This window comes from Falco cherrug, chromosome 7 (assembly GCF_023634085.1).
Source record: "Falco cherrug isolate bFalChe1 chromosome 7, bFalChe1.pri, whole genome shotgun sequence".
Taxonomy (NCBI): domain Eukaryota; kingdom Metazoa; phylum Chordata; class Aves; order Falconiformes; family Falconidae; genus Falco; species Falco cherrug.
This window is the reverse complement of record NC_073703.1, coordinates 45024444-45048332: the sequence shown is the minus strand read 5'-3', so window position 1 is coordinate 45048332 and position 23889 is coordinate 45024444. Positions and strand designations below refer to the sequence as shown.

General features: G+C 43.4%; 1 protein-coding gene across 1 annotated transcript; it reads right to left on the bottom strand.

Moving 5' to 3' along the window:
* Positions 1-927: 927 nt before the first annotated feature.
* On the bottom strand, positions 928-21118 carry SYT13 (synaptotagmin 13). The gene is made up of 6 exons (XM_005446940.3): positions 20615-21118; positions 15271-15493; positions 13243-13377; positions 11294-11607; positions 7134-7263; positions 928-6859 (listed from the first exon to the last, which is right to left on the bottom strand). Exons 1-6 carry the CDS (start codon positions 20795-20797, stop codon positions 6555-6557), a joined length of 1290 nt encoding a protein of 429 aa, XP_005446997.1. The 5' UTR covers positions 20798-21118; the 3' UTR covers positions 928-6554.
* Positions 21119-23889: the final 2771 nt, after the last annotated feature.

Below are 23889 nucleotides of genomic sequence, written 5' to 3'. Positions count from 1 at the left end.
GCAGGGGAAAGGCTTCTAATAAATCTGAAGTGACAATGATCAGCAGGGTTAATAGGAGAATGGTTCTGTGGCGGTTATTGCTGCTTTTCAATATGCCATGCTGGAAATTACTGATTGACCCTGCACTAATCCCCTAGGCAGGAAGGATTGTCCCTGGCAAATGCACCACTCATGTTCAGCTCCCAGTGTGGCAAAACCACAGCTACTTTCCCTCCATGTCCATGGCAAATACTTCAGTAGAATCAGCCTCACTGTGCAGCTGACAGGTTGGTGGCAACGCTCTTTGTGAAGCCAGCAGCAGCCTGGGGCTCCCGCAAACTCACTTTGTTGTTTCTCCTCGTGCTTTAACACTGACTGTGATGGGTGAGGGAGTGCCCCCAAACTGTCAATGAAGTAAATACTTCCCATTCCTGCCCCAAAAATCTGTTTTCTCTTACTTTTATGTGCAGGTTTTGATCTCTGTGTCTTGTTCAGAACGAGCTAATTCCAGTGATGGTATCAGGTCAGCTAAGTAGGTATTCCTCCTTAGAGATGCACAGTTTACAGAGTATCATCAGCACCACCTTGAAAGTACAGAGATCAGCAAAAAGACTGAATCCAAACTCACTTCTTTGTTTTGTTTTGGAGATGGAGCCAGTATTTGTGAGGAATCTGATTCCCGGATCCTATTCCGTCACCTCCCTGCAGCTGCAGGAAAGCCTCTACAGCTTTGTTTAGCTGCCACCTTGCTGAAAAAGCCAATAGGTTTTCTATGCTTGGCCAGGATGGGACTCCGTTGCTGAGTGCTCACCTTCTCATTGTACACTCATCCCTTGATGACACCCTTCCAAGGACCTTCTGATGTTGGCTCATCCCCGTGCTTTGCACCCCTGACATGAGCTGCAAGCAGAGGGGTCTTATCCTAGAGTAAACAACGCAGACACACTGTTGATACAGGTTGGAATTATTTACTTGTGGTGATGTACATGTTGTGCTGTTAACATTAGACGCAATGGCTGAGCCTCATGCTCTGTTTTTGTGCTTTGGACTGTGCAAACAGTATAGACTTGACAAACAATATCTGGCTCTGTACAATAAACACACTGGGACACTAAAGGACCAAGTAACCTTCTCATGCTGGAAGGCTACAAAGCACTATTTCACTTTGCTACTACTCTAGTGCAATTTGATTATTACCAACAGAAGAAACAATAAAAGTGTGAAGTATATTTACACATCATGCTTATCTTTCAGCAAATGAATGAAATACATTTTTGGACATAGTTAAATTCTGAAACACATAAAAAAATGCTGCCAAAGCTCTGCCCTTCAATTCAATTAAACTTCAAAGTGACCTTCAAAACAGTGCAAGAAGCGTGGTCCAAGCCTTCTTGTCTCCCAGCCCTTACTAAATGTCATTGTGCGCAACTCATCTCAGGCATCAGGAAAATTTGGGCAAAACCTTGAGCTGTATTTCTAGAGCCCAAATTAAAACCTCTGGGAAAAAAATGGGTGTCTTTGGACACTACTGCCAGATAATACTGATGACAGATGCTAGCAAAATGCAAAGTACTTTTGTTCAAGGTGTTGAAAGCACAGTAATGCTGGGGAGAATACTTGAGCTTGAAAATTTTCCCAGCCCTTTTGAAGGGAATTTTCCATTAATTTCTGATCTATTACCTCATAGCAAAGTGAACATGGTTCCTATCACCATGCAGGGATATCTGGGACAAGAAGTGAGGGGAAAACTGTGCAGTGAAAAAGTGTTACCCTTACAGAAGACCAGCTGCAACTACTCCCCCTTACAACTGGGGCAGAGGATTGAGGGTGGTGATGAGTCTAAAACATCCCAGAGATGTTTTAGTGACTATCAGTGATCTGTGCTTTTTAATCTTGTCTACTGTAGCACAAATTGCCTAAAATAAAAATTTCTCTGGGAAGATCTAGATCTGAGTGCAGGTTGAGGCAAAACAGCATGGTTATAACCTATATTTTAACCAAATAACTCCTTAATGTAGTCACAAGTTACTTTCTCTGGCCTCTGAACAGAGGCCACAGCAGGAGAGCATCTCTCCCATGCAATGCTGGATGCGATGTCGAAGCGGTTTCTCATTTACAGTAGATATGTTGTTCGGGTTTTGTCACAGGACGGGGGACTGCACATCCCTGTCCTTAAATTCACAACTCTCTGGCCCTTTGTGAAAAGGATTGTTCATTCCACCAGGTGGACTGCCCCCACCCTCTGGGGTTTTTATTCCTTTCTCCCCAAAGTCTCTTGACTTCCAGCTTCTTCATTTGAACACGTTATAGTAGGCAGAATAATCAGCGCAACCACCAAATAGCCATTGGAGACCCTAATGGTTGTTTTTGGTCACACACGTAGCTAAAGAACATTAAGTGCCATAACTGGGGTTTTTTTTGCTTCTTCTCTTCTGATGCAGTTTATAAGCAGCACCTTTTAACTTAAAACATGCTAGTGGTGTTCGCTGATGCTCCTGTATTTACAGCTTCAGGAGCTGAAAACCATGGCTTTATTTCTCTGGACTTACTGCACTTCAGTGATACTTTAACAGCTTCTGTTTCTGAAGCTGCTGGATATGATGGGACTATGCATTTGCAAATACTTTGCATTTATGTCAATAATGTTGTCGTCTACCTACCACAACAATTCCCCCCAGTTTGTCTGCTTGGGCCAGTTCAGCACCTCCAGCCCTTTGGATGCCGAGGCTCAGGGGCATACAAGCATTGCTAAACAGGTGATATAGGTGTTCAGAGGGATAAGGGCGAGGCCCTGGGCAGGTGCTGGAATGCAATGACAAACAACTCCTATTAACAGAGTTCAAAAGGGCCCTGGCTGAGCATCCCTGCCCCTCCAGTACCACACGTAGGCAGCATTCCTCCTGCTTGGGACAGCCAGCACCCTTAACTGTGCTTGCTTCTGACCCCAGCATAGCAAATGGCTGCCTCCTTAAATAAACACCTGGCAGCCTTTGTTCAGGCTGAGCTGAAATGCAAGAAACATTCTTTCTAGGCTAAAATGCCAGACAACAAAAATGATCCAGCCGGGAAAGATGCATGTGTTTTCACTCTTCCTCTCTTCCCCATTTAAATTCCGTTGCAGCAAAGCAAGGAGCAACAGTTTTTTAATGCTGATGGCACCACTTTGCTTGTAAGACAGATTTGTTGTTAAGTAGTGTGTATACACATATTTTTCTGCTGTAAAAGAAGACATTATTTTGTCACAGCAAAATCAGATTGCAAGTGGCTATGCCTTTAGATGCTATAGGATTGCCATCTAATTACAGGGTGTGCCAAAATCACCAGGGGCAGAGGCAGATAATGCTGTTTACAATCAGTCACCAAGATGTTATAAAAGGCTCATTAAAATAAGCAGAAGGCAGAACTAGAGAAACCTCTTGGCAGCAAGGCAAATATTTGGCCCTTCAGGCTTTCCTGTGCCAGCCAAATAGCATCGCGCCACATACCATGAAGTTATCCTTCTTATCCTTACCCTAAAAAGAAGGAAGAATCACGGAACATATATGTAGAGTAGGCCAACATTACAGTGAATTTTGCACTTAAAGGGAAATAATTATTCCAAATCTACAGGTATATCTACAGGCAAATCATGAACACAGAACTATTATAATTCACTGTCAACTAAAACCCTGTGCCTAGTTTATTCACAGTTTCCTAGAGCTTTTTGTTAGTAAACAAAAATCCATAGAGCAGAACAAAAAGTCAGTTTTCTTTTTGTTTAAATACCCTCTAGCCAGTGGAGCAATATCAGAAATTAAAACACTGGGCATACTTAGCTTTTCTGTTTGCTTGCTTGCTTGTTTGTTTGTTTGGCCAAAACGGTCCTGTAACTCCTGGCTATAGCATCTATGAAGAAAATAGCAGCATAAAGATAACAGAGTTTTCAGTGTGCATCAACCTTGTCAGTTTCTTAGCAGAATCACAACATCATTAAGGATGGAAAGGACCTCTGGAGATCATCTTGTCCAAATCCACCCCTGCTCAAAGCAGAGTAAACTAGAGCAGGTTGTTCAGTGCTGTATCCCATCAGATTTTGAGTGTCTCCAAGGATGGGGACTCCCAACAACCTCTCTTGGCAATTTGCTCTGGTGTTTGACCATCCTCACAGTAAAGAAGTTGGGGGGGGAGGGTGTCCTTTGTTTTTTTCATGTGTTCAAACAGTATTTCCTGTATTGCAGTTTGTGCCCTTGCCTCTTGTCCTGTCACTGGACACCACTGAGAAGAGTCTGGCTCCATCTTCTTTTCTCCTCTCCCAGATCAGGTGTTTATACATATTGATAAATTCCCACCCTGACCCTTCTCTTGACCAGTCCGAACAGTCCCAGCTCTTTCAGCCTCTCCTCCTGCAGATGATGCTCCAGCCCCTTAGTCACCTTCGTGGCCAGCTGCTGTACTCTCTCAAGTAAGTCCATATCTTTCTTGCATTCTTGCCCAGAATTAGACACAACACTTGAGATGTGCCCTCACCTCACCAGTGCTGAGTAGAGAGGATCATCCCTGTCAACCTACTGGCAATGCTTTTCCTAATGCAGCCCAAGACACTGTTGGCTGCCTTTGCTGCAAGAGCCTGTTTCTGGCTCATGTTCAGCTTGGTGTCCACCAGGACACCCAGATCCTTTCTGGAAAGCTGCTTTCCAGATGGTCAGCCCTCTGCCCTGCACTGGTGCATGGGGTTGTTCTTCCCCCGGTGCAGGACTTGGCACTTCTCCTTTTTGAACTTCAGGAGGTTCCTGTCAGCCCATTTCTTCAGCCTCTCCACATCCCTCTGAATGGCAGCACAACTGTCTAGTGTATCAATCCCCACTCCCAGTTTTGTATCATCTGCAAACATGCTGAGGGCTCAGTCTGCCCCATTGTCCAGGTCATTTATGAAGATGTTAAACAGTGTCAGTACCACTACCAGCCCCAGCCACTGCTAGTGACAGGCTTCCAGCTGAACTTCATTCCCCTTTTCATAACCTTCTGTGCCTGGTGCTTCAGCCAGTTTTCAGACACTGGCTCTGGCAGTTGCCCTTTGCCAATGGGATGGCAGCCTTCACATGACGGTCTGCTAGGCTTTTCTGACCAAGCCACCAAAATAGGATGGATACTAAATAAAGCCTAGCTTAATATTTTGAATTAAACAGAGGGTCAAGCTGACCCTGCAATATGAAGTTCTCTGAGTTTTTCAGTGCTACAAACTATATGGTTCTATTTTCAGATTTTTGGATGCCTTGTTCCCGTGGAAGTCCCTTAAAGCTGTGCCTACTACTTGAAATAAAGTGGTAGGACAAACTGTTCTTATGGGGTTATAACATCATCACTGCCAATGCTAGAGTTTCAGTCCATCTAGACACACACACAAAAAAAAGAACAGTAAACAGTAACACATTTAAGCCACATCAAATCCTGAAAGCACCCACAGAAAAACAAGCCCCGGAGAGTCTGTCTGGTCAGTGAATTCCTTCTGCCTGGAAGTGATGAAATACATGGCAGTTCTTAAGGGTTATCTTCAAGTAATGCTGGTATGAGGATTTGGATGTGATAGTTAACTGTCAAACCAAAAGCATCAATCAACTGCTAAGGTATGAAATGATCCCACTTCTTTTACCTAATCTTAGATGTTGCCTGGAATATAATTATAGTATTTGAAACTTCCTAGCTCAGAAAAACCAAACAGAAAAGGTGGCAGTAAGCAGAAAGATTTGGTCCAAGTTTCTGGAGGTAACATCAACAATAACTTTTTGACAATGTTTAGGGTCTTCTTGGGTGACACTGTAGAAAGATAGAAGATACAAGTATTCTGCTAAAGGATCCTGAAATATGGATATTTTCAGCAGTTTTCATGAATCCTAAATAAAATGTACCAAACACTCCAGGAAAAAAAACGTAAAGGAAGGTATTTGACTTCTTGTTTGGCAGTGTTTGCTTCAAAGGCTACACAGGATGATAGCGTTGACTGCCTCACACTCTCTTCTTCCTCTGTTTTCTCCCCCAGTTCTGTATCTTTTTCTAGGTATCCATCTACTGCATGTTGCCTTCACTTTCTTTCATACTGATACTTTGTGTCTGCAGTGAAAGTTAGGTTTGTGATCTTCATTTCTCACCGCCTTGTAAAGTATTGTGAAAAACAGTGACTGGTAAAACATCTGCTACATGTTTATGATTGTGGAGCCAGCATTCATCAAAGGACTTGGGTGACAGTGCCAGATGCCACAGAGTGGCTCATATTTCCATGATACCATTGCTCCTCTCTGCTCCTCTGCAGAAACAGGGACTTTACAGAAATGTCAGTGGGCAGGCTAATGAAATTAATTCAAATCATCCAGGCAGCCAAACCCCTTGTTTGAGAGAACCACTTGATTAGGTGAGAGATTGTTCTTTAAATACATTTTCCAGCCAGTTTCCTGGACTAGGATGAGACAGGAAAATCAGAGAAGGTGGTATGAGAAGAATGCTGTGCCAAGCAACTTTGTGGAAGGTGGAAGGTGAAATGCAGCTTATTCCCACAGTTCAGAGGCCTGCTGGAAATCTGGCTGGCAATAATCATGATGAGCCTACATGTGGAGCTGGTGCCACATAGCTATCTGTCTCCTAGGGTTCCTCAGCATTTCTTCCCAGTGGTTTCTCTCCGTGCCTGTGACGTGTAAGCCCAGGCTGCACTTGCCAAGCACGTGGCTCTGCCCAATACTATCCTGGCTCAGCATTTCCAGCTCCACGCTGGAGGCATGCAGGAGATCATGAGGCACCTCAAACATGATCATCTCATTCCACACAGGGTTGATCTTGTGTTTTGCATGTTTGGTCTGCTTCTTCTTCAGCTTCAAGGACTGATGCCTCAGTGTCACCTTGACAGAAACATCTGTATAGGAAGTGGAGAGGGGCACTGTATTAATGAGCATACAACAAAATGAATGCAAGAGAATTTTAACTGGTGACACCAGACTGAGAGAGAGAACATAAAAAACCTTGATCTTGAGGAGTTTGGTTTTCACTTTTTAGAAATTATTCAAATATTCGGCTTTCTAAGCCAAACATCTGGGGTTTTTCTGCCAAACTCCACCCTTCCCACTTTCTTTTCCAGATTTACATCACAGCAGAAACAAAAGTCTCTCTTTTCTTGCTATTCTACTCACCATTGCCAAGTAGATCTTTCAGCTGCTTGGAATGGAGATTTTTAGCCTTAATAATCACCACCAGCAGGCGATTAGCTGCTGGCAGGTAGCTGATAGAGAGCAGAACCTCCCCATGGCCCGTAGATGGCTCCTGGAAATGGAGACACAGGAAGGGTTAATCTTTTATACAATCTTGGCCATAATATTAGGACAGCTAAATAGTATAATGATGGGTGGAAGGTCGTGGACCGACCAAGTTGTCTCCATGTCTTTGTGTAGGAGATCTTTCCAGTTACACTGGATGAGAATAAACCTGGCAAAGATGTCTGAGTTCGTTCCTCCATGCATAAGGCCCTGATCATGTGAGTGATTGCTTTCTTTTTGTCACTGGAAGGTAACTGCTTCCTAGTATCTACTTTCAGTGAAGTAGTTAGTCAGAAGAAGAGGATCTGGGGCTGAACTACATGCATGCAGTCAGATACTCCTTTTTTGAGAGATAATCTAGCTGCCCTTCATTAATGTCCCCTACTTCCATTACTGCATTTTGTAATTAATGCTTCATTTCAGCTGCTCTTTTTGTCAGGGGGTGCTGAGCAGATGTGGACCCTGGCCCACGGTGCCTAGCAGGAGCGTAGGGCTCCCTGGGGAAGAGCAGGTGATACCCGGGGCTGTGCCACACAGCCAGACCCTGGAGCTGGAGTTGGACCTTCTCTGACACCCTCACTTGGCATGGGGGAGAACCCAGCCAGCTTGAAATCCTCCGTGGGATCGGCACAGTATTCCACACTTGCTTCCTGGCCTGTCTCCCCTCAGGCCTGTGAGCTGCTCTCCCTGCTGCCCCTGCAGAATTTCCTCCTGGGCAAATGCTCTGAACCATCAGACACCCACTTCAGGGGGCCACGGTTATTTTTTTTCTTTTTCTTTTCTTTTATTCCTTTCTTCCCATTAGTGATTGGCCTCTTAGCCTCCCGACCTTTCTGCCTTTCCTTCCCACCTGCCCTGGGCAGGCGGCCGCGGCGGGCAAGCGGAGGGAGGTCCCCGCCAGCCCTCGCTCCCACTGGAAGAGCCCCCCGCTCCCTCCTCAGGAGCCCTGGGAAGGAGAGGTGGCCCACACCACTGGCGAGGGGCTGAAGGGGAGCAGTTATTCTCTCGGTGAGTAGGAGCTTGTGACAGAAGTCTGGTTTAGTGTGAGGTTAATGACCCAGAAGAGTCCCAGAAAGCCAATGGCGATTCAGCAGACTCCCTTTGGACTCTTTATCATGATCTACACGCCTTAGGACAGACAACCCTTCTCTGGGCCATTTGTGTGCTCCGCACTCGCGCTTCTAAGTGAGCCATAAATATTTCAAATTAAGTTTTCATCCGGTTACTTGCAACAGGCAAGGACAGGCCCCTGTATGCTCCCCGTGAGCTGATTGACTCTCCAGAAAACATAGCTGTCATCGCTGTCTGGTTTGAATGACTTATTTGTCGTGCACAAATCAAGTGGGAGGCCATTAGCAAGGAAGCCTGAAATTCAATCCCAAATCAGCCCAAGTAAATCTTTTTTTCATGCGCTCAGGTAGCAACAAAAGACTCCTATGCATTTCACTTGCATAAATCCTGTCCTAAATCTAAGTGGATCTTAAAAAAAAAACACCCACACATAAAACCAAACAGAGACCGATTCAAATGGCTATATGTCCACTACGGAAGAATAGGTGTTTGTACATGGAGGGACAAATACAAATACCTCCTCAATAAAAAAATGACAGTTTAGGCAAGTCATAAGCTGCTTTTGTTTATTTATTCCCTCTTTATCTCACCAGGTCCCACTCTATAGCTCTTGGTTAGAATTTGGTTCCTGTAGCTCCAGGCGCAGACAGATACAGTGGATATTGCGGGAGGGGGCGGGGTAAGAAGTGGCAGGGCTCTGTAAACGTGCACACACGCACGCTCACACAAACACACACATTGTACACACATCTCTCATCTTGTGCTTATGGCTTTGTAGCTCCTAACATTCTGATCAAGTTTTTGATTAGCCTGTATCCACCTGAAACCAAAACCTACCGTGGTCGATCTCTGCGTGAAGAGACAAAGCCAGAGATCCTTCTTCCCCTTCCTTCTGGGTTTTGTTTTTTTCTTTTTCTTTTGCCTATTAAATCCATAACCTGCACTTTGTGCTGCAACCTTTCAAATTCACACAACCACCAGAGCTTCAGCCTTCCTTTCTGTGCAATAAGGGTAAGAAGCATCTGGTGGTCATCAATGAATTACGTGTGCATAACAAAGAGTTAACAAAAGGGAAGGTGCTATGCAAGGAGCCACTATCATCACTGTCATTAGCAAAGCAGTGGGAGGGAAGGAAGACAAGATAAGGATATCAGTCTGCAATATCTATGCTTTGCATTGCTCACAGGACTCCATGAATTCCTGAATACTAATTACATTACCAGGTAAGCTGTAAGCTCCCCTCCGAGCTCTTTCCCTTGTGTGTGTGAGAATTACTAGGAAGGTAGGAACGAAATTTCTGCCCCTGATGGCTTTTGAAGGAAATGTCAGACTTTAAACAAACCCCAGTAACTTTGTTCCTGGATGGATGCTGTCAAAAATAGCTCCTTTTTTTCTGATCAGCTCTCCCTCACTCCCTCCTGCTCTGGTTCTCAATGAATGATTCAGGATCTGTATATAAGCTATCTGTGCAATGGTTGGCTCTCTCAGGTCCCAGATGACGCAAATTCAGCTTTCACTGCACATCCTCAGCTCAAACTGGGGCACTGAAGAAATGAATGCTGCCCTGCTTCTATGCATAGTTGTGAAGCTGGACCAAGGCAGAATACCCAGAATGTCAGGACTCCATCAGGGGTACCTAAATGACAACTGACCATTGCTGTGAACAGGTTGTTCCTCGGGTGTTGCTTACAAAGCAGATACTACAGTAGATTGGGGTGTGGAGTGGGGTCCATCTATCTCAGTTTTGGAATATAAATTATTATATTGGAATAATTTCTCATCTTTTTTTTTCAGCGGTGGACTGGAATCTCAGTTGAATTTATAGCTATTAAGCAAATATTTAGCCTTGTGCTTGAAGTTTATTAAGCTGATTTCAGACCACCCATTTGTTTCTGTTGCCTCTCTCTCTGTCAGAGGTTTTTTAGAGCAGCCAGCCCTATTAGCATTCAAGTGGCAATCAGATAAATTAGCAGTATTGGAAATCAGAAGTGCTAACTCTGTACTGTGTGTATGTGGCCAACTCAGTGGAGAGCCCTCACCCCTAACGGTGACAGGCAATAATTTATTTCAGCATTCTTAGTGACAACGCTAAGCATTGGTCACCCTATACCATACTGAGTACAACAGGTACCTATTTGTAGTGATGTACTAGTAACAACAATAGTAGAGCCCTGCTGTCATGTTATTAAGTGTATTGCTGCTAGAAATCTGGTTCATGGCAAGGAAAAGAGTCCTGAGGAAATGTGCAAGAAGTTAGCGCACATGAAACATTACTTCAAGTACTGTTGGAATCCTTCCCTCCATTTTCCCTGTCTGTGCAGCTGGGAAGGTATGGATAAGGAAAGAAAGGGAGGTTTTGATGTTTGAGAAAACCAATACAATGCAATGAGGAATATTTTGACATCTCCCAGAACGAATAACACTGGATTGATCCCAGTAAGGATAAGTGGCCTTCAGTTCAACAGTTCAGTCCCAACCATGTATTTCACTCCCAGCTTAAGGCTCCCCAGGGGTGCCACCATATGCCCTACCCTCACCCAGCTCTGCGGAGTCCCTTCGTTCTGCTCTATAGGCACTCTGGTATTTCAGCTCTTACCACCACTGTCCTGCATCGCTAATTCACAAAAACTCACATAACTTTTTCTAGTCATAGGCTTTAAATTACATATATCACTGTCAGATTGTCATGTAACTAAGGGAGGAGAGGGAGTTTTGACACACCTTAACTACTGGCAGCTGTAGATGGAAGGGCTGTGTTGATAGGCCTTTGCTTTCTGAAACAGCTAGCTACAGGCCAACACACAGCAGTGCTGAGTGACCTCTGCAGTCACACATCACCCCTCTAAACCTGGCTTCAAACAAACAAAGCCACACACTGACATGCAGCCATCTTGGAAGAGGGCTTCTTTTGTCTGGACAATTAATCATTAGAGTTTCCGGACTGCTGACACAGACTGAGGCCATACCTTCTCTGGGGTCTTTAGCCTTTCACACTGGGTTATTCCAAAGGACTCCTCCATGTTAGCAAGGGTCAGTTTGAGTTCACCCACAATGCTGTGCCTGGAGAACTTGTCACAGTTTCTCAGGGTGAGAGTCAGTGTCCCCTCTGACATCTCCTCCTGCGTTAGCGGGAATCGCAGCACCTCCTCCCAGAGGGTGTGAAGCACCTTCTTCTTGAGCTCTGTCTGGGCCTCAGCAATACCAGACTTGCTCACCAGTGTGCCCAGTATGTAGCAATGGCAGCCAGCATCTTGGTCCCCACTCATTCTGCCATGCATAGCTGGAAAAGAAAGATTGATTGTAAGGAACTCCTACAAAAGACAGCCCTGAAATATCTGTGGCAAAATTGCTTATTTAACAAGAACCATAAAATAAAACAGCTGCATAGACATTGACCCATGTTCCTGCTTGTATGGGGCAGACTAAGCTGTGAGCCCATGCTGTAGTGCTTTCCTCATGCTGCACAATGTCCTTGTCCTTCTGCCACAGTAGAAGGACATTATTAGTGTTTAGGAGAGCAAAAGCTGAGTTCAGGGAAACACGCTCTTTTGAAAGATGTAGAGCAGCAAAAAGATGAGACACAGCATGGCACAAGGATTGGCAACTCTTATTTACTTTTACCTTGGCGCAGAAAGAAAACTTCTTACAAAGGTTTACAAAGCAGGATGGTCAGTCACAGACATCAGAGGTGGAAGAGACCTCCCTCTTGGCCCACATCCATTTCAGCAGGCCAGTGTGGGGTATGTCTATGGGTTATTACATTCTGCTTGTCTAACCTCTGCTAAATGAATCCTACAGAAACCATCCCACAGCCCAAAAGATCTGTGTCAAGAGATATTCATCCCTAATTTTATATCACTTTTATGCCAAAAAGCCTAGAGTGAGAATGGCATTTCACACTCCTCTTCAGTTGCATCAACAAAATTGTGCTGCTTTCTCTGCAGCAAGAAAAACATGTCTTCCTCCGAGGGGTCATAAAATAGCATGTCTGTGTGCTCAAAATTTTTGTCCTTGCTGCAGCCAGTCCAAGGACAGCTGCTCCTGAGCTGCCAGGTCCCATGGTTCACAGGGGTCTCCTGGTTTCTTGAGGGAGCAGAGCTGGGGAGCAGAGCCAGATCCTGCCTGGGTGGCCATGGGGCACCCAGGGAGGAGCACACATGTAAGAGAGCCAGGATGACAGCCAGCAGGCATGGGTATCCACCCTGGAAGGGAGCTGTAGGCTTTCTGCTGGCAGGTGGCCCACATCAGCGGCTGCTGTTTAGCACCCTTTCATTTCTTACTTCAGAGGGTGTGATTTGATTAGGTTTCCACAGAGATCTGCACTGTGCATGAATTATTCAGTCAGCTTATTTTACTTTCCCAGAGGAACTGATGATGCTCCATCCTTGAGCTGAGAAACTGTTACAGTTGTCAGTTCCCGCTTCAGAGAGTGACACAGAGCCTGGCTGCCTGGTCAGGCACAGCCAGCAGGACCTTCCTCAGTGGCCTACAAGATAAGTCTGGTATCTCCAGCTCAACCTTTGACTTGCTTTGACAAGAAGCAGTAGGAAGTGGCTCAAGTTGAAGAAAGAAAGTTATAGAGAGGAAGGAGATAGCAACCCCCTGACCCCAAAGGCAAAAGTAAAAAGAAGTTACTTTGTACCATTGTACCACATTTGGAGCTGGAGGAGCCTATTTTGCTTCCTGACTTCTGCTTTTGAGCTGTGCAAACAGTCGTCCCCAAGCCATGCCCTGCATGCTCACTTCAAGCAGTGGCATTGCCAGGTGTTTCTATTCTGCAAGCCCAGAACCAGTGAAACATCCAGTGGTCCCAGGGAAACATTGATTTTAAGGTAGGAGGGGGACTCTATAAAATCAACAGGTGTCTTGTACCCTCCAGAGAGAGAATCACCAGTGGAAGGTCTATGCCCCTTACCTTCCAGAAGGGCCACACGCAGCTCAGCTTTTTGTTGATCATATGCAAGGCAGTAGCGCAGTTCAGGGGCCTGGTTGCAGCTGGCTGCCCTCTCGGGGTTCAAATGCTCTGTGACACAGATGTCTTTTACCACACCTGGAAATGAAAGAACCCCTTTAGCAAGCAGGCATTCACTTTCCAAGGTGAACAAATCCACCCTCTTGTGACCTTCACTTTTCTAAATGTCTTACTATTCCTGCACCTTGTATGCAGGAATATAATTTATGTTCCTTCTCCTTCATCATCATATCTCCTTTTTGCTGTTTTCTCACTTTCAGCTCTTTCTAGAGCACTTGGACAAGCCTTCTGCTCTCCACCACCTTGTGCTCCAACATGGTTCACACGCTTGCCTTTTTATCTTGTGCCTAGGCCAAGGTGTCTAAACTACACTCATTACTTGTTATATTGTTTTATATTGGTTTTAACTCGCTTTGGTGAATTAAAACTTGTGTCTTTGGAATGAGAACATGATTCTGCTTTTGAGCTGCCATGCAACTCTGCATTAGTTCAGACATCTCTAAATATTTTTTGGTTTTAACAATACAGTCTTTGTCATACAGAAGACATCTGCTTCCATAGTGCTTGACCACATTGAAGATAATGAGCTCAGGAAGCTGTGAGGCAGTTTCTCCACATGTGATTTTGAAGTATGCATTTCATACTGAAATAAAGCAAGTTGCAAGGCTGAAGGGAAGCCACAGCTTTTTGTCATCAAAAGCTGTTATCTGCAAGGACCATTCTGATTCACACAGAAAAACAATAGTGGGACATTTCCTCCTAAAAGTCTCAGCCACAGTCCAGACCAGTTCAATGTGACACCAAAAGGAGAATGCAACAATTCTTGCTTTATTTCAGGAATACTTGAGCTATGAAATCAGGCACAGCAGGAAGCAAACTTGCTTGTGCCATTAGCAGTGCAGAAAGGCTCTTACACCAACACACTTATATAAAGCTTTAGCCTACATGCAGCCATCATCCTTCAGCCTCTCCACCCTATAACCTCCCTGACAGCTAAGGATGTGTCTCAAACAGTCTTTCTCCAGTGCAGCTGCTTCCCATGGCACTTTCTTTTCTATACTCACAGGTCTCAGGGTGGAGGGGTGAATGCAGCAATTGTCCTCCCAGAAGGACAAAAATAAAATCTTGAGCAATTTTAAAAAACTAAAGAGTTCTCTTAAAAAAAAACCATGACAGATGGCATTGTGTCTCTGGCAAATCTTCAGGAAGGTTTTATTAATGTGCTAACCATACGAGTCAATTATCCTGTTAAAATACAGCTGTGAAGGTAAAAATCAGTATGGATGGGACCCAGACATGCTGCCAGATGTATATAATAACATTGCGTTTTCTCTCAGGCTCCAAGAATCCTATGCTCCAGGTTTTGGCATTCTACCCTTTGGGCTGGCTGGCAAACAAGAATTCTGTTTGGCAAAAATGCCTGAGGTGTCAGCTTTTGGTTTCACTGCACATTACAACAAGCTGAGACCATCTCACCAAACTGGTGGAAAAAAGCAACACAGAAAATAAAGCAGAAGCTTGAACCTCTGCTGCCAATGTCCCTTGCAAGGACAGTTGCTGTGCAGCTAGCATTTGTGCTGGAGCAAGTACTCTGCCTAGTTTTAGCCAGATATTTCAGCCATACTCTGGCAACTGCTCTCAGTAAAACTACACTTAAATACATGTTTTTTCTACAAAATGTCTGCCTCCAGTGAGCCAGGTTCTTCCACACAGAAGATGTTTAGGTTAAAAAATTTACAATCAGACACCAGTACAGCTTTGTTACCTGAATGTCCTGATGAGCTCCGTGACTACTTTCTATCAAACACATGCATTAAGGAGAGAAGTCACAATGCTCATGATGAGAGCCAAAAGCACCCCATGTCTTCATTTTCACATTTATTTCTCTAACTACAGTTGCATTATGCTGAGAAGAATTACAGATGTACACCTAAAAAAGCAATTGTTAGTCTGAAGACCCAATGTTCCTACCGTTTTGAGGGAGAACAAACAGCTCTTCATTGACTTGTATCTTCATCCTGTTCTCATCCAAACCAATATGTCTTCCAGCAGCTGGTTCTTCTGTTGTCTTCAGGGAGTACTGCGTGTAGTTAACAATTTCAGGTGAAGTTACTACTGGTTTGGGGCCATAAATGTTGGGAAACTTCAGGAGTGCTCGGGGCTGGACTGGCTCTGCAGTTTTCTTAATGTTGAACTGAAAATTAAAACCATGTTTATTACTTTGCACTAATTAGACTCATTCTTCTGATTCTGTCAATGTTAAATGAGCCGAGACAAAGGGAGAAAAGACGGTGCCTCTGGTCATTCTTACCATTATTGTTTCTTGGGTTGTAGAAACCACTGCCTATATGTTTAGAGATTTTCTTGCCAAAGCTGATACCCTTTTACTTGGTGTATGTCTTTTCAGTTTTACTCCTCCACAGATGTTTTGTTGCAACAAGATATGCTCTTATTGTTTGATTATTCCAGCTGTTCCTGTACCAGTTAATCCTTCTTTCACAAGCCTGTGTTTTCTCCTAGCACAGAAATCAGCCATGAAGTTCATTTTGCTATAATTGAGGTATGGTGGTTTTTATTCTGATGTTTGAAGTCAAATCCAAGGTCAGGAGACTATAGCCACCCACAGATTTTGGAACATTTTACGTGAGTATGTAGTAAGCATTAGAAAGGCAAAGGCATGGATCATACAGTCACTTGGAGCACATACGACCATGGTGTAATAAGACAAAGGAGAACCAGTTGAACAAATGAGCCCTGCAATGGCATTCCAAGAGTAGTTGATTCAGTGGTCATCCCAGCCTCTTGGGATATCTCTTGGCACCATGGACCAGAGCTCCACCTGACCCTCAGACACACTTTTCCCCTTTATTGTACTGGGATTGAAATTTGGATTTATGTCCAAATTTCTCCTTAACATTTCAGTTCCCTGATGAATCATGAGCATGGAATAAGCCAAAGAACCTGAAAGATGGTGTAATGCTCAGGCAGCACAAGCAAAGGTTGTCACAAAGTCATTACTGTTATCCCAAAACAATGAAGGATGTTTTAGTGGAATGTAACAGTCCTCTTTTCCTTATGTCCCAAGAAAGAATCCTGTCTGCTCACAACTTAAATAATTCCTCATTCATTTATATTTTGATTCATCAATGGGAAAGAACAAAAGCTGACTAACAAATTACCTGACCCTTCCAAAAGATTTTATTAATGTTTCCAAAACAAGAAAAACAAAAAGCAGAGGTAAAACTGCCATTTCAGTTGATTATTGTGCAGTGGGATTCTTTCCAACTCCACTGCCTGCCAACCTATTCTGTGTTAAGTTTGGGTCGAGGGTGAGCCAGAAAATGTTCATAATTGTAATTAAAGATTTTCATTAGTCTCATTCTTTTCTGTTAATAATGAATGTAGAAGATGCCCTGAAGCACTTGTCTGTGTTGGGACTTTGTGGTCCCAGATCACATGTCCTGAGGGAGCATACCTATTCCTCAAGAAATGGAGCAGAAGAAAGGGAGCAGTCTTGGACTTCAGCTCTTCAGTCTTACTCTGCTTAAGGAGATCATAGCATTACGGTTACATGCACCTGGCACTGGTAAAGTACTAATTAGGTCAGCGACTCCATCTTCTCAAGGCAGTCAGTGCATCAGTGTTTAAGAAGTCTGCTATGTAACAGAATTTTGTCTTCTCTAATTTTAATGGCTCTGAAAGATAAGTGGGTTGAGAAGGAAAGACGTCACTGTGTGCAGTCCCCACCTAGCATTCAGCTGAGTTTATATGTATTATGTAAGTCATATGGTGTGGGTCTGTAAGTGAGATCCCTCTTTTAGAGATGTGAGCCTCATCAGTCCTAAAATACATAGGAAATTTGGAGTTACTCATCCAAACCTTAAATGCAGTTTTCCTTTCTTCTAAAATTAAAGCAGACCAACCAAGCAAAAGATGTTAGGAATCATTAGACAACAGCTTGAAACAGCAGGTTGCTTTCGTTCTACAAAGGCATTACTTCTAACACGCATACAGTCTCTGCCATGGTGGCCAGTCTCTGCTGTTCCTTCTCTCCTGAAGCCACTGTATAAGGCTGCTGTCCTACCAGTCACTGACCACCACACCAGAGCAGTATGCCTGCGTCGCTGTGTGCTGCTAGCATACGAAGCACTTTGGGATCCTTTGAGATAAAAACACCTAAGCAAATGTGAGGTATTGTTAGTACAATCTTTTCTTCCACTTGCTAAAAGCGAGACATTTAGTCAGGAAATCCATCAGCACACAGCAACTAAGAGCTCCACTGGGTCTAAATATTCCTCTTGTCTGTCTGCTCTGCAGAATTAGAGATGAGAGACATATGCAGGCACAGTGGGACCAGCCCACCCCCTCTTCCAACTGCATCTGCCTCTGTTTATTATTTTTGCTGCCAGCTCTGTTCCCAAGTGCTGTCTGCTAATCCAGTTACATAGCAGTGCCCTATGGAAGTTCACTTTGCAAATCAGCAGCAGTATCTTAAAATAAAGAGATGAGGACAGGAGTTCAGATAGTTCTGCATAAAATGCATGAAAGCAAAGAAACCAAAAGTGGCAAGGAGGCTGCAACTGACGCTTCTGGGTCCCTGCCCAGTGTCACTCAATGCACCAGATTGTTGCCATTGCTGGATTTGTTTAGGAATCTTCATTCTGCACTCTTTGCTGAGACTTTGCACATTTACAGCAGTTTTTAATTGTTCTGTAGATGTATCTTTGTGTTCAAACTCCTCCTCCTCCTGTATGCAGGGCATGTCCATGGGGAGCCTCTGACTGTAGCAAATACAAGTATCACTGTCATGGGACACATGCCAAGTGAATAAAATGCGGTCTTGCTTCATCTTTCTTCTGTCATCTCTGTTTATCAGAATCAGTGGCCCTGACAGGCTTCAATAATTAAGTATGTCAAGCACTGAGTAGGACATACAGCTTACTAATGTAGTTGGAAAAAACTCCCAACAGGACAATTTATAAACATAGACACAGATGATAAAACTTCACAGGCTCAGAACTCAATTTGAGATTAATTCCTTCAAGGTATACAGACTGATTCTGAATCAGTGACAGCATAGGAGAATGCATGTTCCTGGCAAGAAAACTATTTTAATTGGAAAGGATTGTTAAACATACGGAATATGCAAACTAAGAACATTTTGCACTTTCTGTGACAGAATGTTCATTCAGCTGCTTTAATCTGGCCAGATTTCTTTTAAAAAAACCACAAAACCAGTAACATTAGAAATAATACTTCTAATTAAAAAGTCTTCAATGCTAAAAGAATACAATCACTCAGGTTATAATGATACACTGAGGGCAGGTTGAATAATTTGATGTGTCATATTGAAAATTTGTGGGACCAATACTGGATTAAGTTGTGGCAAAACTTGATGAACATAGAAATATTGTGAGGACTATAACCTAATATCTGCTGGGTATTTGAGGCTTAATTGGACCTCACAGTGACTTAGAACTGATTTCAGTCATGCAAGCAGGATGACACCCTAGAGGACAAGCACCAGGATGGATTAACACTTTCCCAAAAGGCTGTAGAAAAGAAAAATGTCCGGTCCAAGGATGGACTTAAAGATTTAAGAGGTTTCTGAGCTAGAAGATTACAGCAACAAAAAGTCTGTTGTAGAAAGAGAACAATGGTAAAGTTGTCTGTGAGTAGCATTGTTCCAGACAACAGGTAGAAAAAATGCTATGCAAAGTGATACAACTGTCAAAGTTACACATTTCTCATTCATTTTAACAGTAAACTTGGAAAATCTCAGCGTTACTATACATCCCTATATACAGGAGTTGGCACATCCCCTGTATGGGTTAAAAAAGATAAGAAAGGAGCCTGGAAATGACATGACAAGACTATCAAAAAGAATAGCAGGAAAAATTAATCCTAGGAAAATGCAAACAGGTACTATAAGGTATTCGCCGTGCTTATGGATGAATGCTCAGAATTAGCAGCAATCTCTTGGGAAGTCCTAAGCTCAGTGCAGATGTTCATCCATGGTTAGTGGAGCCATCCTCCCACCCCCCAGCAACCAGAAGCTCTGGTAATGCAATTCTGTTTATCTGCACCAGATCTTACAAGTAGTAGATTTGGTCATGTTTCCTCAGAATGAACTGCAACAGGAGCATGAGGATTCCAGGGCTCTTTTCTCCCGAGATCCTAAGAGTAGCCAGAGAGAGACTGAATTTGTAATTACAAACATTACAGAGAAGTTCAGTTAGGAATCCTGCTACACTCTTTAAGAATACAAGAATAATAGGCAGCTCAGATAATTAAAAGGCAAACAAAGACTGTTACACAACGGATCACTGGCCTTTGGAATTGGCTGCTATGGCATAACATTTGGTTGAATAGTCAGATGAAAGTGAAAAGGACATAGGCACATACAAGCACCAAAAGCAACAACCAACAGGTAATACTTTCAGAGACTGACCAGTGCTATAGCTCATGCTAAAGACAATAGTCAACCAAGGAAATCAGTCAAACATTTCCCTTTGAAGGGGAGCTTCCCATTAATAAGTATATTAGAAGGGTCTTATAATTCCCCTTGCTCTCTTTTGCATTGACCTCAGGACTGTATCAGGGATTTTGGATTCTAACAAGAAAGACAGACCACACAGGGATGCCTAACATTATCCATACCCTACATTACTCTTACAGTAAGTGAAAAAGCAATTCAGTGTGATGAGATTGTCCAGTTATCACACTCTGGATCTTCATTTGCATTTTGTTATCATTTCAATGCCTTTTTTTAACTTCAAACATAATTAATCCACTCAGTTAGAGGGGCAGAGGGAGGAAGAGGGATAGTTTTCACAGGAAACCAGCTGTTGACAGGGAACTATCCTGCAGGAACCACAGGATCTCGTTAATCTTATTCTTTTAACAAGAGTTAGAGAAATAGCTGCTATAGGAGATCTCAGCAGTAGCTACCTCCTCCTTACAGTGCTGCATGCCACCTGATAAAGTCCAGTCTTTGCTCCTCAGGAAATCATTTCCCTTGTGATCAGCTTGACAGCTAAGCAGCATTTCCAGTCCTTCTCCCCTAGTTTTGCCGTTAGCAGCTTTCTCTTTGACAACATAGCAACTGTCTCCTGCTTCGGTAATTCTGTGGGTCACCCACCCCATCTCTGTTTTTCCCTCACACCTCCTCCCATTAACATGTTGTTAGATCCTGAACACAGTGAGCAAATAAATAGGCAGCATAAATCACACGCTGCGTAGCCTAAGAAAGAAGTTGCATTCCCACCCTCTGCATTTAAAGAAAAATCACAGAGCAAATTAGAGACTGTCTTACTTGCTGAACTGGCTGAAGCACACTGGGCTTAGTATTTTCCGTGTCCTCCTCTTGGTCCTTTTCTGAGAGTCCTTTCCCAGGTTGCTTGCATTTGCAGAAGCAGGTGAGACCGCAGAGGGCGAGGATGCTAGTTGCAGTCCCTAAGGTAGCCCCCAGGGCTATAACTGGGGCAGATAAAACCATTGTCCTGTGCTGCACAGGAACAAAAAGCAGAAGAGCTGTGACTCCTTCTCTCTGGGAGAGCAGCTCTCCCACAGCCACTCCTATTCCTAGCCTGGCTTCATTCCCCTTAGAAGTCTGAAAACAATTCACTTGTGCAGCAAAGAAAAAGGACCAATCTAGAGACAGAGATAAATCATCCCACCTTTGCTAGGCAACAAGGCTACCTTTCTATCCTGATGATGGAGTTTCTGCTCCAGGCCAGGTAGAGGAAATAGTGATTGTGGTGCCTGCAATCTCCATATAGCTGCAAACAGGCAGTTTTCATTGAAGCCTGTTCTCCAGCTCCACTGGGAAAAGTCTGATGTGTGATAGAGAGGAAAGACGTCAGCAGAAGGGGCTGGGCCTTGCTAGCTAAGTCACAGAAAGTGCATCCAAATGTTTGATCAGCTCTCTAGCAATATTTCTGAGGACTAGCTTGCTTATTTGCTCAAGGTGTTGAATTTTTCTGTCTCAAGGCAAAGATAGTAATTGCCAAAAAGTGCTGGCCTGAGAAGCCCTGTTATGATAACATTGCATGATAGCACTATAGTCAGAGTAAATAAAGCCTGTGTTTAAGTCAGACAAAACTTTCCCATTCTTCAGAGGCTGGGAAGCAAAGACGTGCAAGAATTAGGCACCGTCCCACACCTCACCAGCTTCCCCTCAAAGTGCAGGATCTGAACCTTTTGGATCTGCTTTCTGAAGCATCATTACAGAGCAGCACTTCAATTCAAAAAGACAGCAGAAAATCTATCAAATAAGACACACTGGTGCATGTGCTGCTTCCTCTGGAGAGGATGAGAGAGCAAACAATTTATGCTAGGTATTAGTCATACTGCTTACTACACTGGTGTCCGGCAGTGGGCTGGTGAGCACAGTAGAAGAACTGACATGAATAGACCTGAAGGGCTACATGTCCATATCAGTTTTCTCTTGAGGTGATGGAGTGACTAACTTTCTCTGACTCATTCATTTTTGCCTTCTTTCTTAGACTGCCCAGCTTGGGGAAGAGGAGAATAAGTGTCTTCTTTTGATGCGTTTCTTGTGACATACAACCATTTTCTGGATACTTCACAAGGAGTACCTAGTGGCTGGAAAATTATAATTCTGTGTCACTATATATCTGGACCAGAGTGAAACTAGTAAGCAAGAAACAAAATATTCCTTATAAGGCTCTGGAAAAAGTACCCAGTTCTACTGGGAGTTTCTTTGTCTTTCTATTTTGGAGTACAGTTGTTGTCTGTGAATCAAGAAAAAAATGAACTATGTACATAGAAATGTTTAGAAATTAAGTTTTTTTGATCTTCCTGCAGCTCAGGTTTTGCCATGGATTTTTCTTGACTTTTTAAAAATGTTTCATACCTTACTAATGATGACATACTCAGCCTTTGTTCCATTATAGATGATATGTTCACCTCCTTAGCACAAACCTTCCCTCACACATCCAACTCTAATCGTGAAAGATTCCTCTTTAACAATGCAGCATCCTTATGGGTGCAGTGCAGATTCTGTCTTCTTGCCTTCTCCTCACCCTACCAGGCTTGTCAGACATGTGACTTGCCCTCCACTTCCAACCCTCCTGATCCCCTATCAAGAGGAGAATCATGATAGACTCCTTAAGCAGAGACAATCTCCCAGTATACTGCTGAGTCCATAGAAACTGGACTTTTGGCTCAGCACACAGAAGGAAAAAGGTGAGCTGCACCAGGCTGGACCACTGGCACATCTCTTGCTGTGCTCAGAGGTAGGGAGAACAATCACATAGAAGGGATTGAGAAATCTGACTAAGCACTCCCTTGCTGCTTGCTCTTCATGGCTTAGGAGCTTCCAAAGCCTTGAGCAGCATCCCTGTACTTACCTCTGCTGATCTGAACTTTCTCTGCCACAGGTAGACTGTTGCAACCATTTGCTGACTTAACTAATAGCTACTTCATTCAGTCTGTAGTTGAACAGGTAACATTATAATCATAGGGCCACGAGGTCTTACCTTGAATTTGAAGAATGTACCATATTATTATGGACTTCCACCACCAGTCAAGAGAACCAGAAGAGAGGAGAGTCTGAAAGAGGACAGAAAGGATGGGCACACTGTTTAGATGTGTTTGGTTTCCTCCGCAGGACGGGTTCTTCCTCAAGGTGCTAATGAAATCTAACACAGCTAGATCAGAGCCCCAGAGATCTGTAAACGATACGGATACAAAAAGGAAGAAGGTGCTATTAAGGGTAGAGCACATTGTCAGAGATTTGGAGTGGGGAAGGCATTCAGTTCATCCATAAGATGCAACCTTCATGTGTTTTTTACAAGCTGTTCTGAAAATTATATAAAGACTGCTTACAACAGGCTGTGGAAGGAAGGCCACATCAAAATATCTCTGCAAGACAATAATTTAATAGGATACCTCTCCAAGATGTTTTCTAGCTGCTCATATATGAAGATTAAGTTTTCCTTGCCAGAAATTGTATATGCTGTGAAATGTAAGATGTACAGAATCATCATCAGATATCATATTTTGATAATCATAGCCAGGCAGCAGCCTTTTGCTGCTATTGCTAGGAAAATAAAACAGCTCTTGCTAAACATTGAATATTAGCAGTATGTGAGCTTCTACAAGGGACAGGCCAAAAATTTAACATAATTTAACTGTAGCTTAACAGCATCACTGCATCTATCTGTTGTGGTTGCTTATTTTTAACACATCCTGTTCCAAAAAAAAAATTGGACCATAAATGTATTTCAAAGTCAGCTTTACACTTGCTTGTTTTAACACCCAATAATAAAATTGCTTCTTTTTCTTCAAAGTAGTAGTAGGCTAAAATGGGGCCAGACTAACGACCTTTCTCACTGGTCATTCGCACTGATATTGTCCAGAATCACATAGCTTTTTTATGCGTCACATCTGCCATTGGAAAGAGACTTGCCAAGACAGAAAGATGAAAGCCTGTTTTCGCAAGCTAAACTTTATGGGCAGGTTCAGGCCTGGCAACATATTTTACAGTCACTTTATCTACCCATTTTCTCCAGATTCTGATACAACACATGGATAGGAATGGCAAAAGCATATACGTGGTTTTCA

Excerpts from the sequence above, each read along its gene's own strand:
- SYT13 (XM_005446940.3), bottom strand. The coding sequence starts at position 20,797 with ATGGTTTTATCTGCCCCAGTTATAGCCCTGGGGGCTACCTTAGGGACT. Across the intron at positions 15,494-20,614 it reads TGCTTCAGCCAGTTCAGCAA|TTCAACATTAAGAAAACTGC; the intron begins GTAAGACAGTCT and ends TTTAATTTTCAG. Across the intron at positions 13,378-15,270 it reads GTTTGTTCTCCCTCAAAACG|GTGTGGTAAAAGACATCTGT; the intron begins GTAGGAACATTG and ends TTTCATTTCCAG.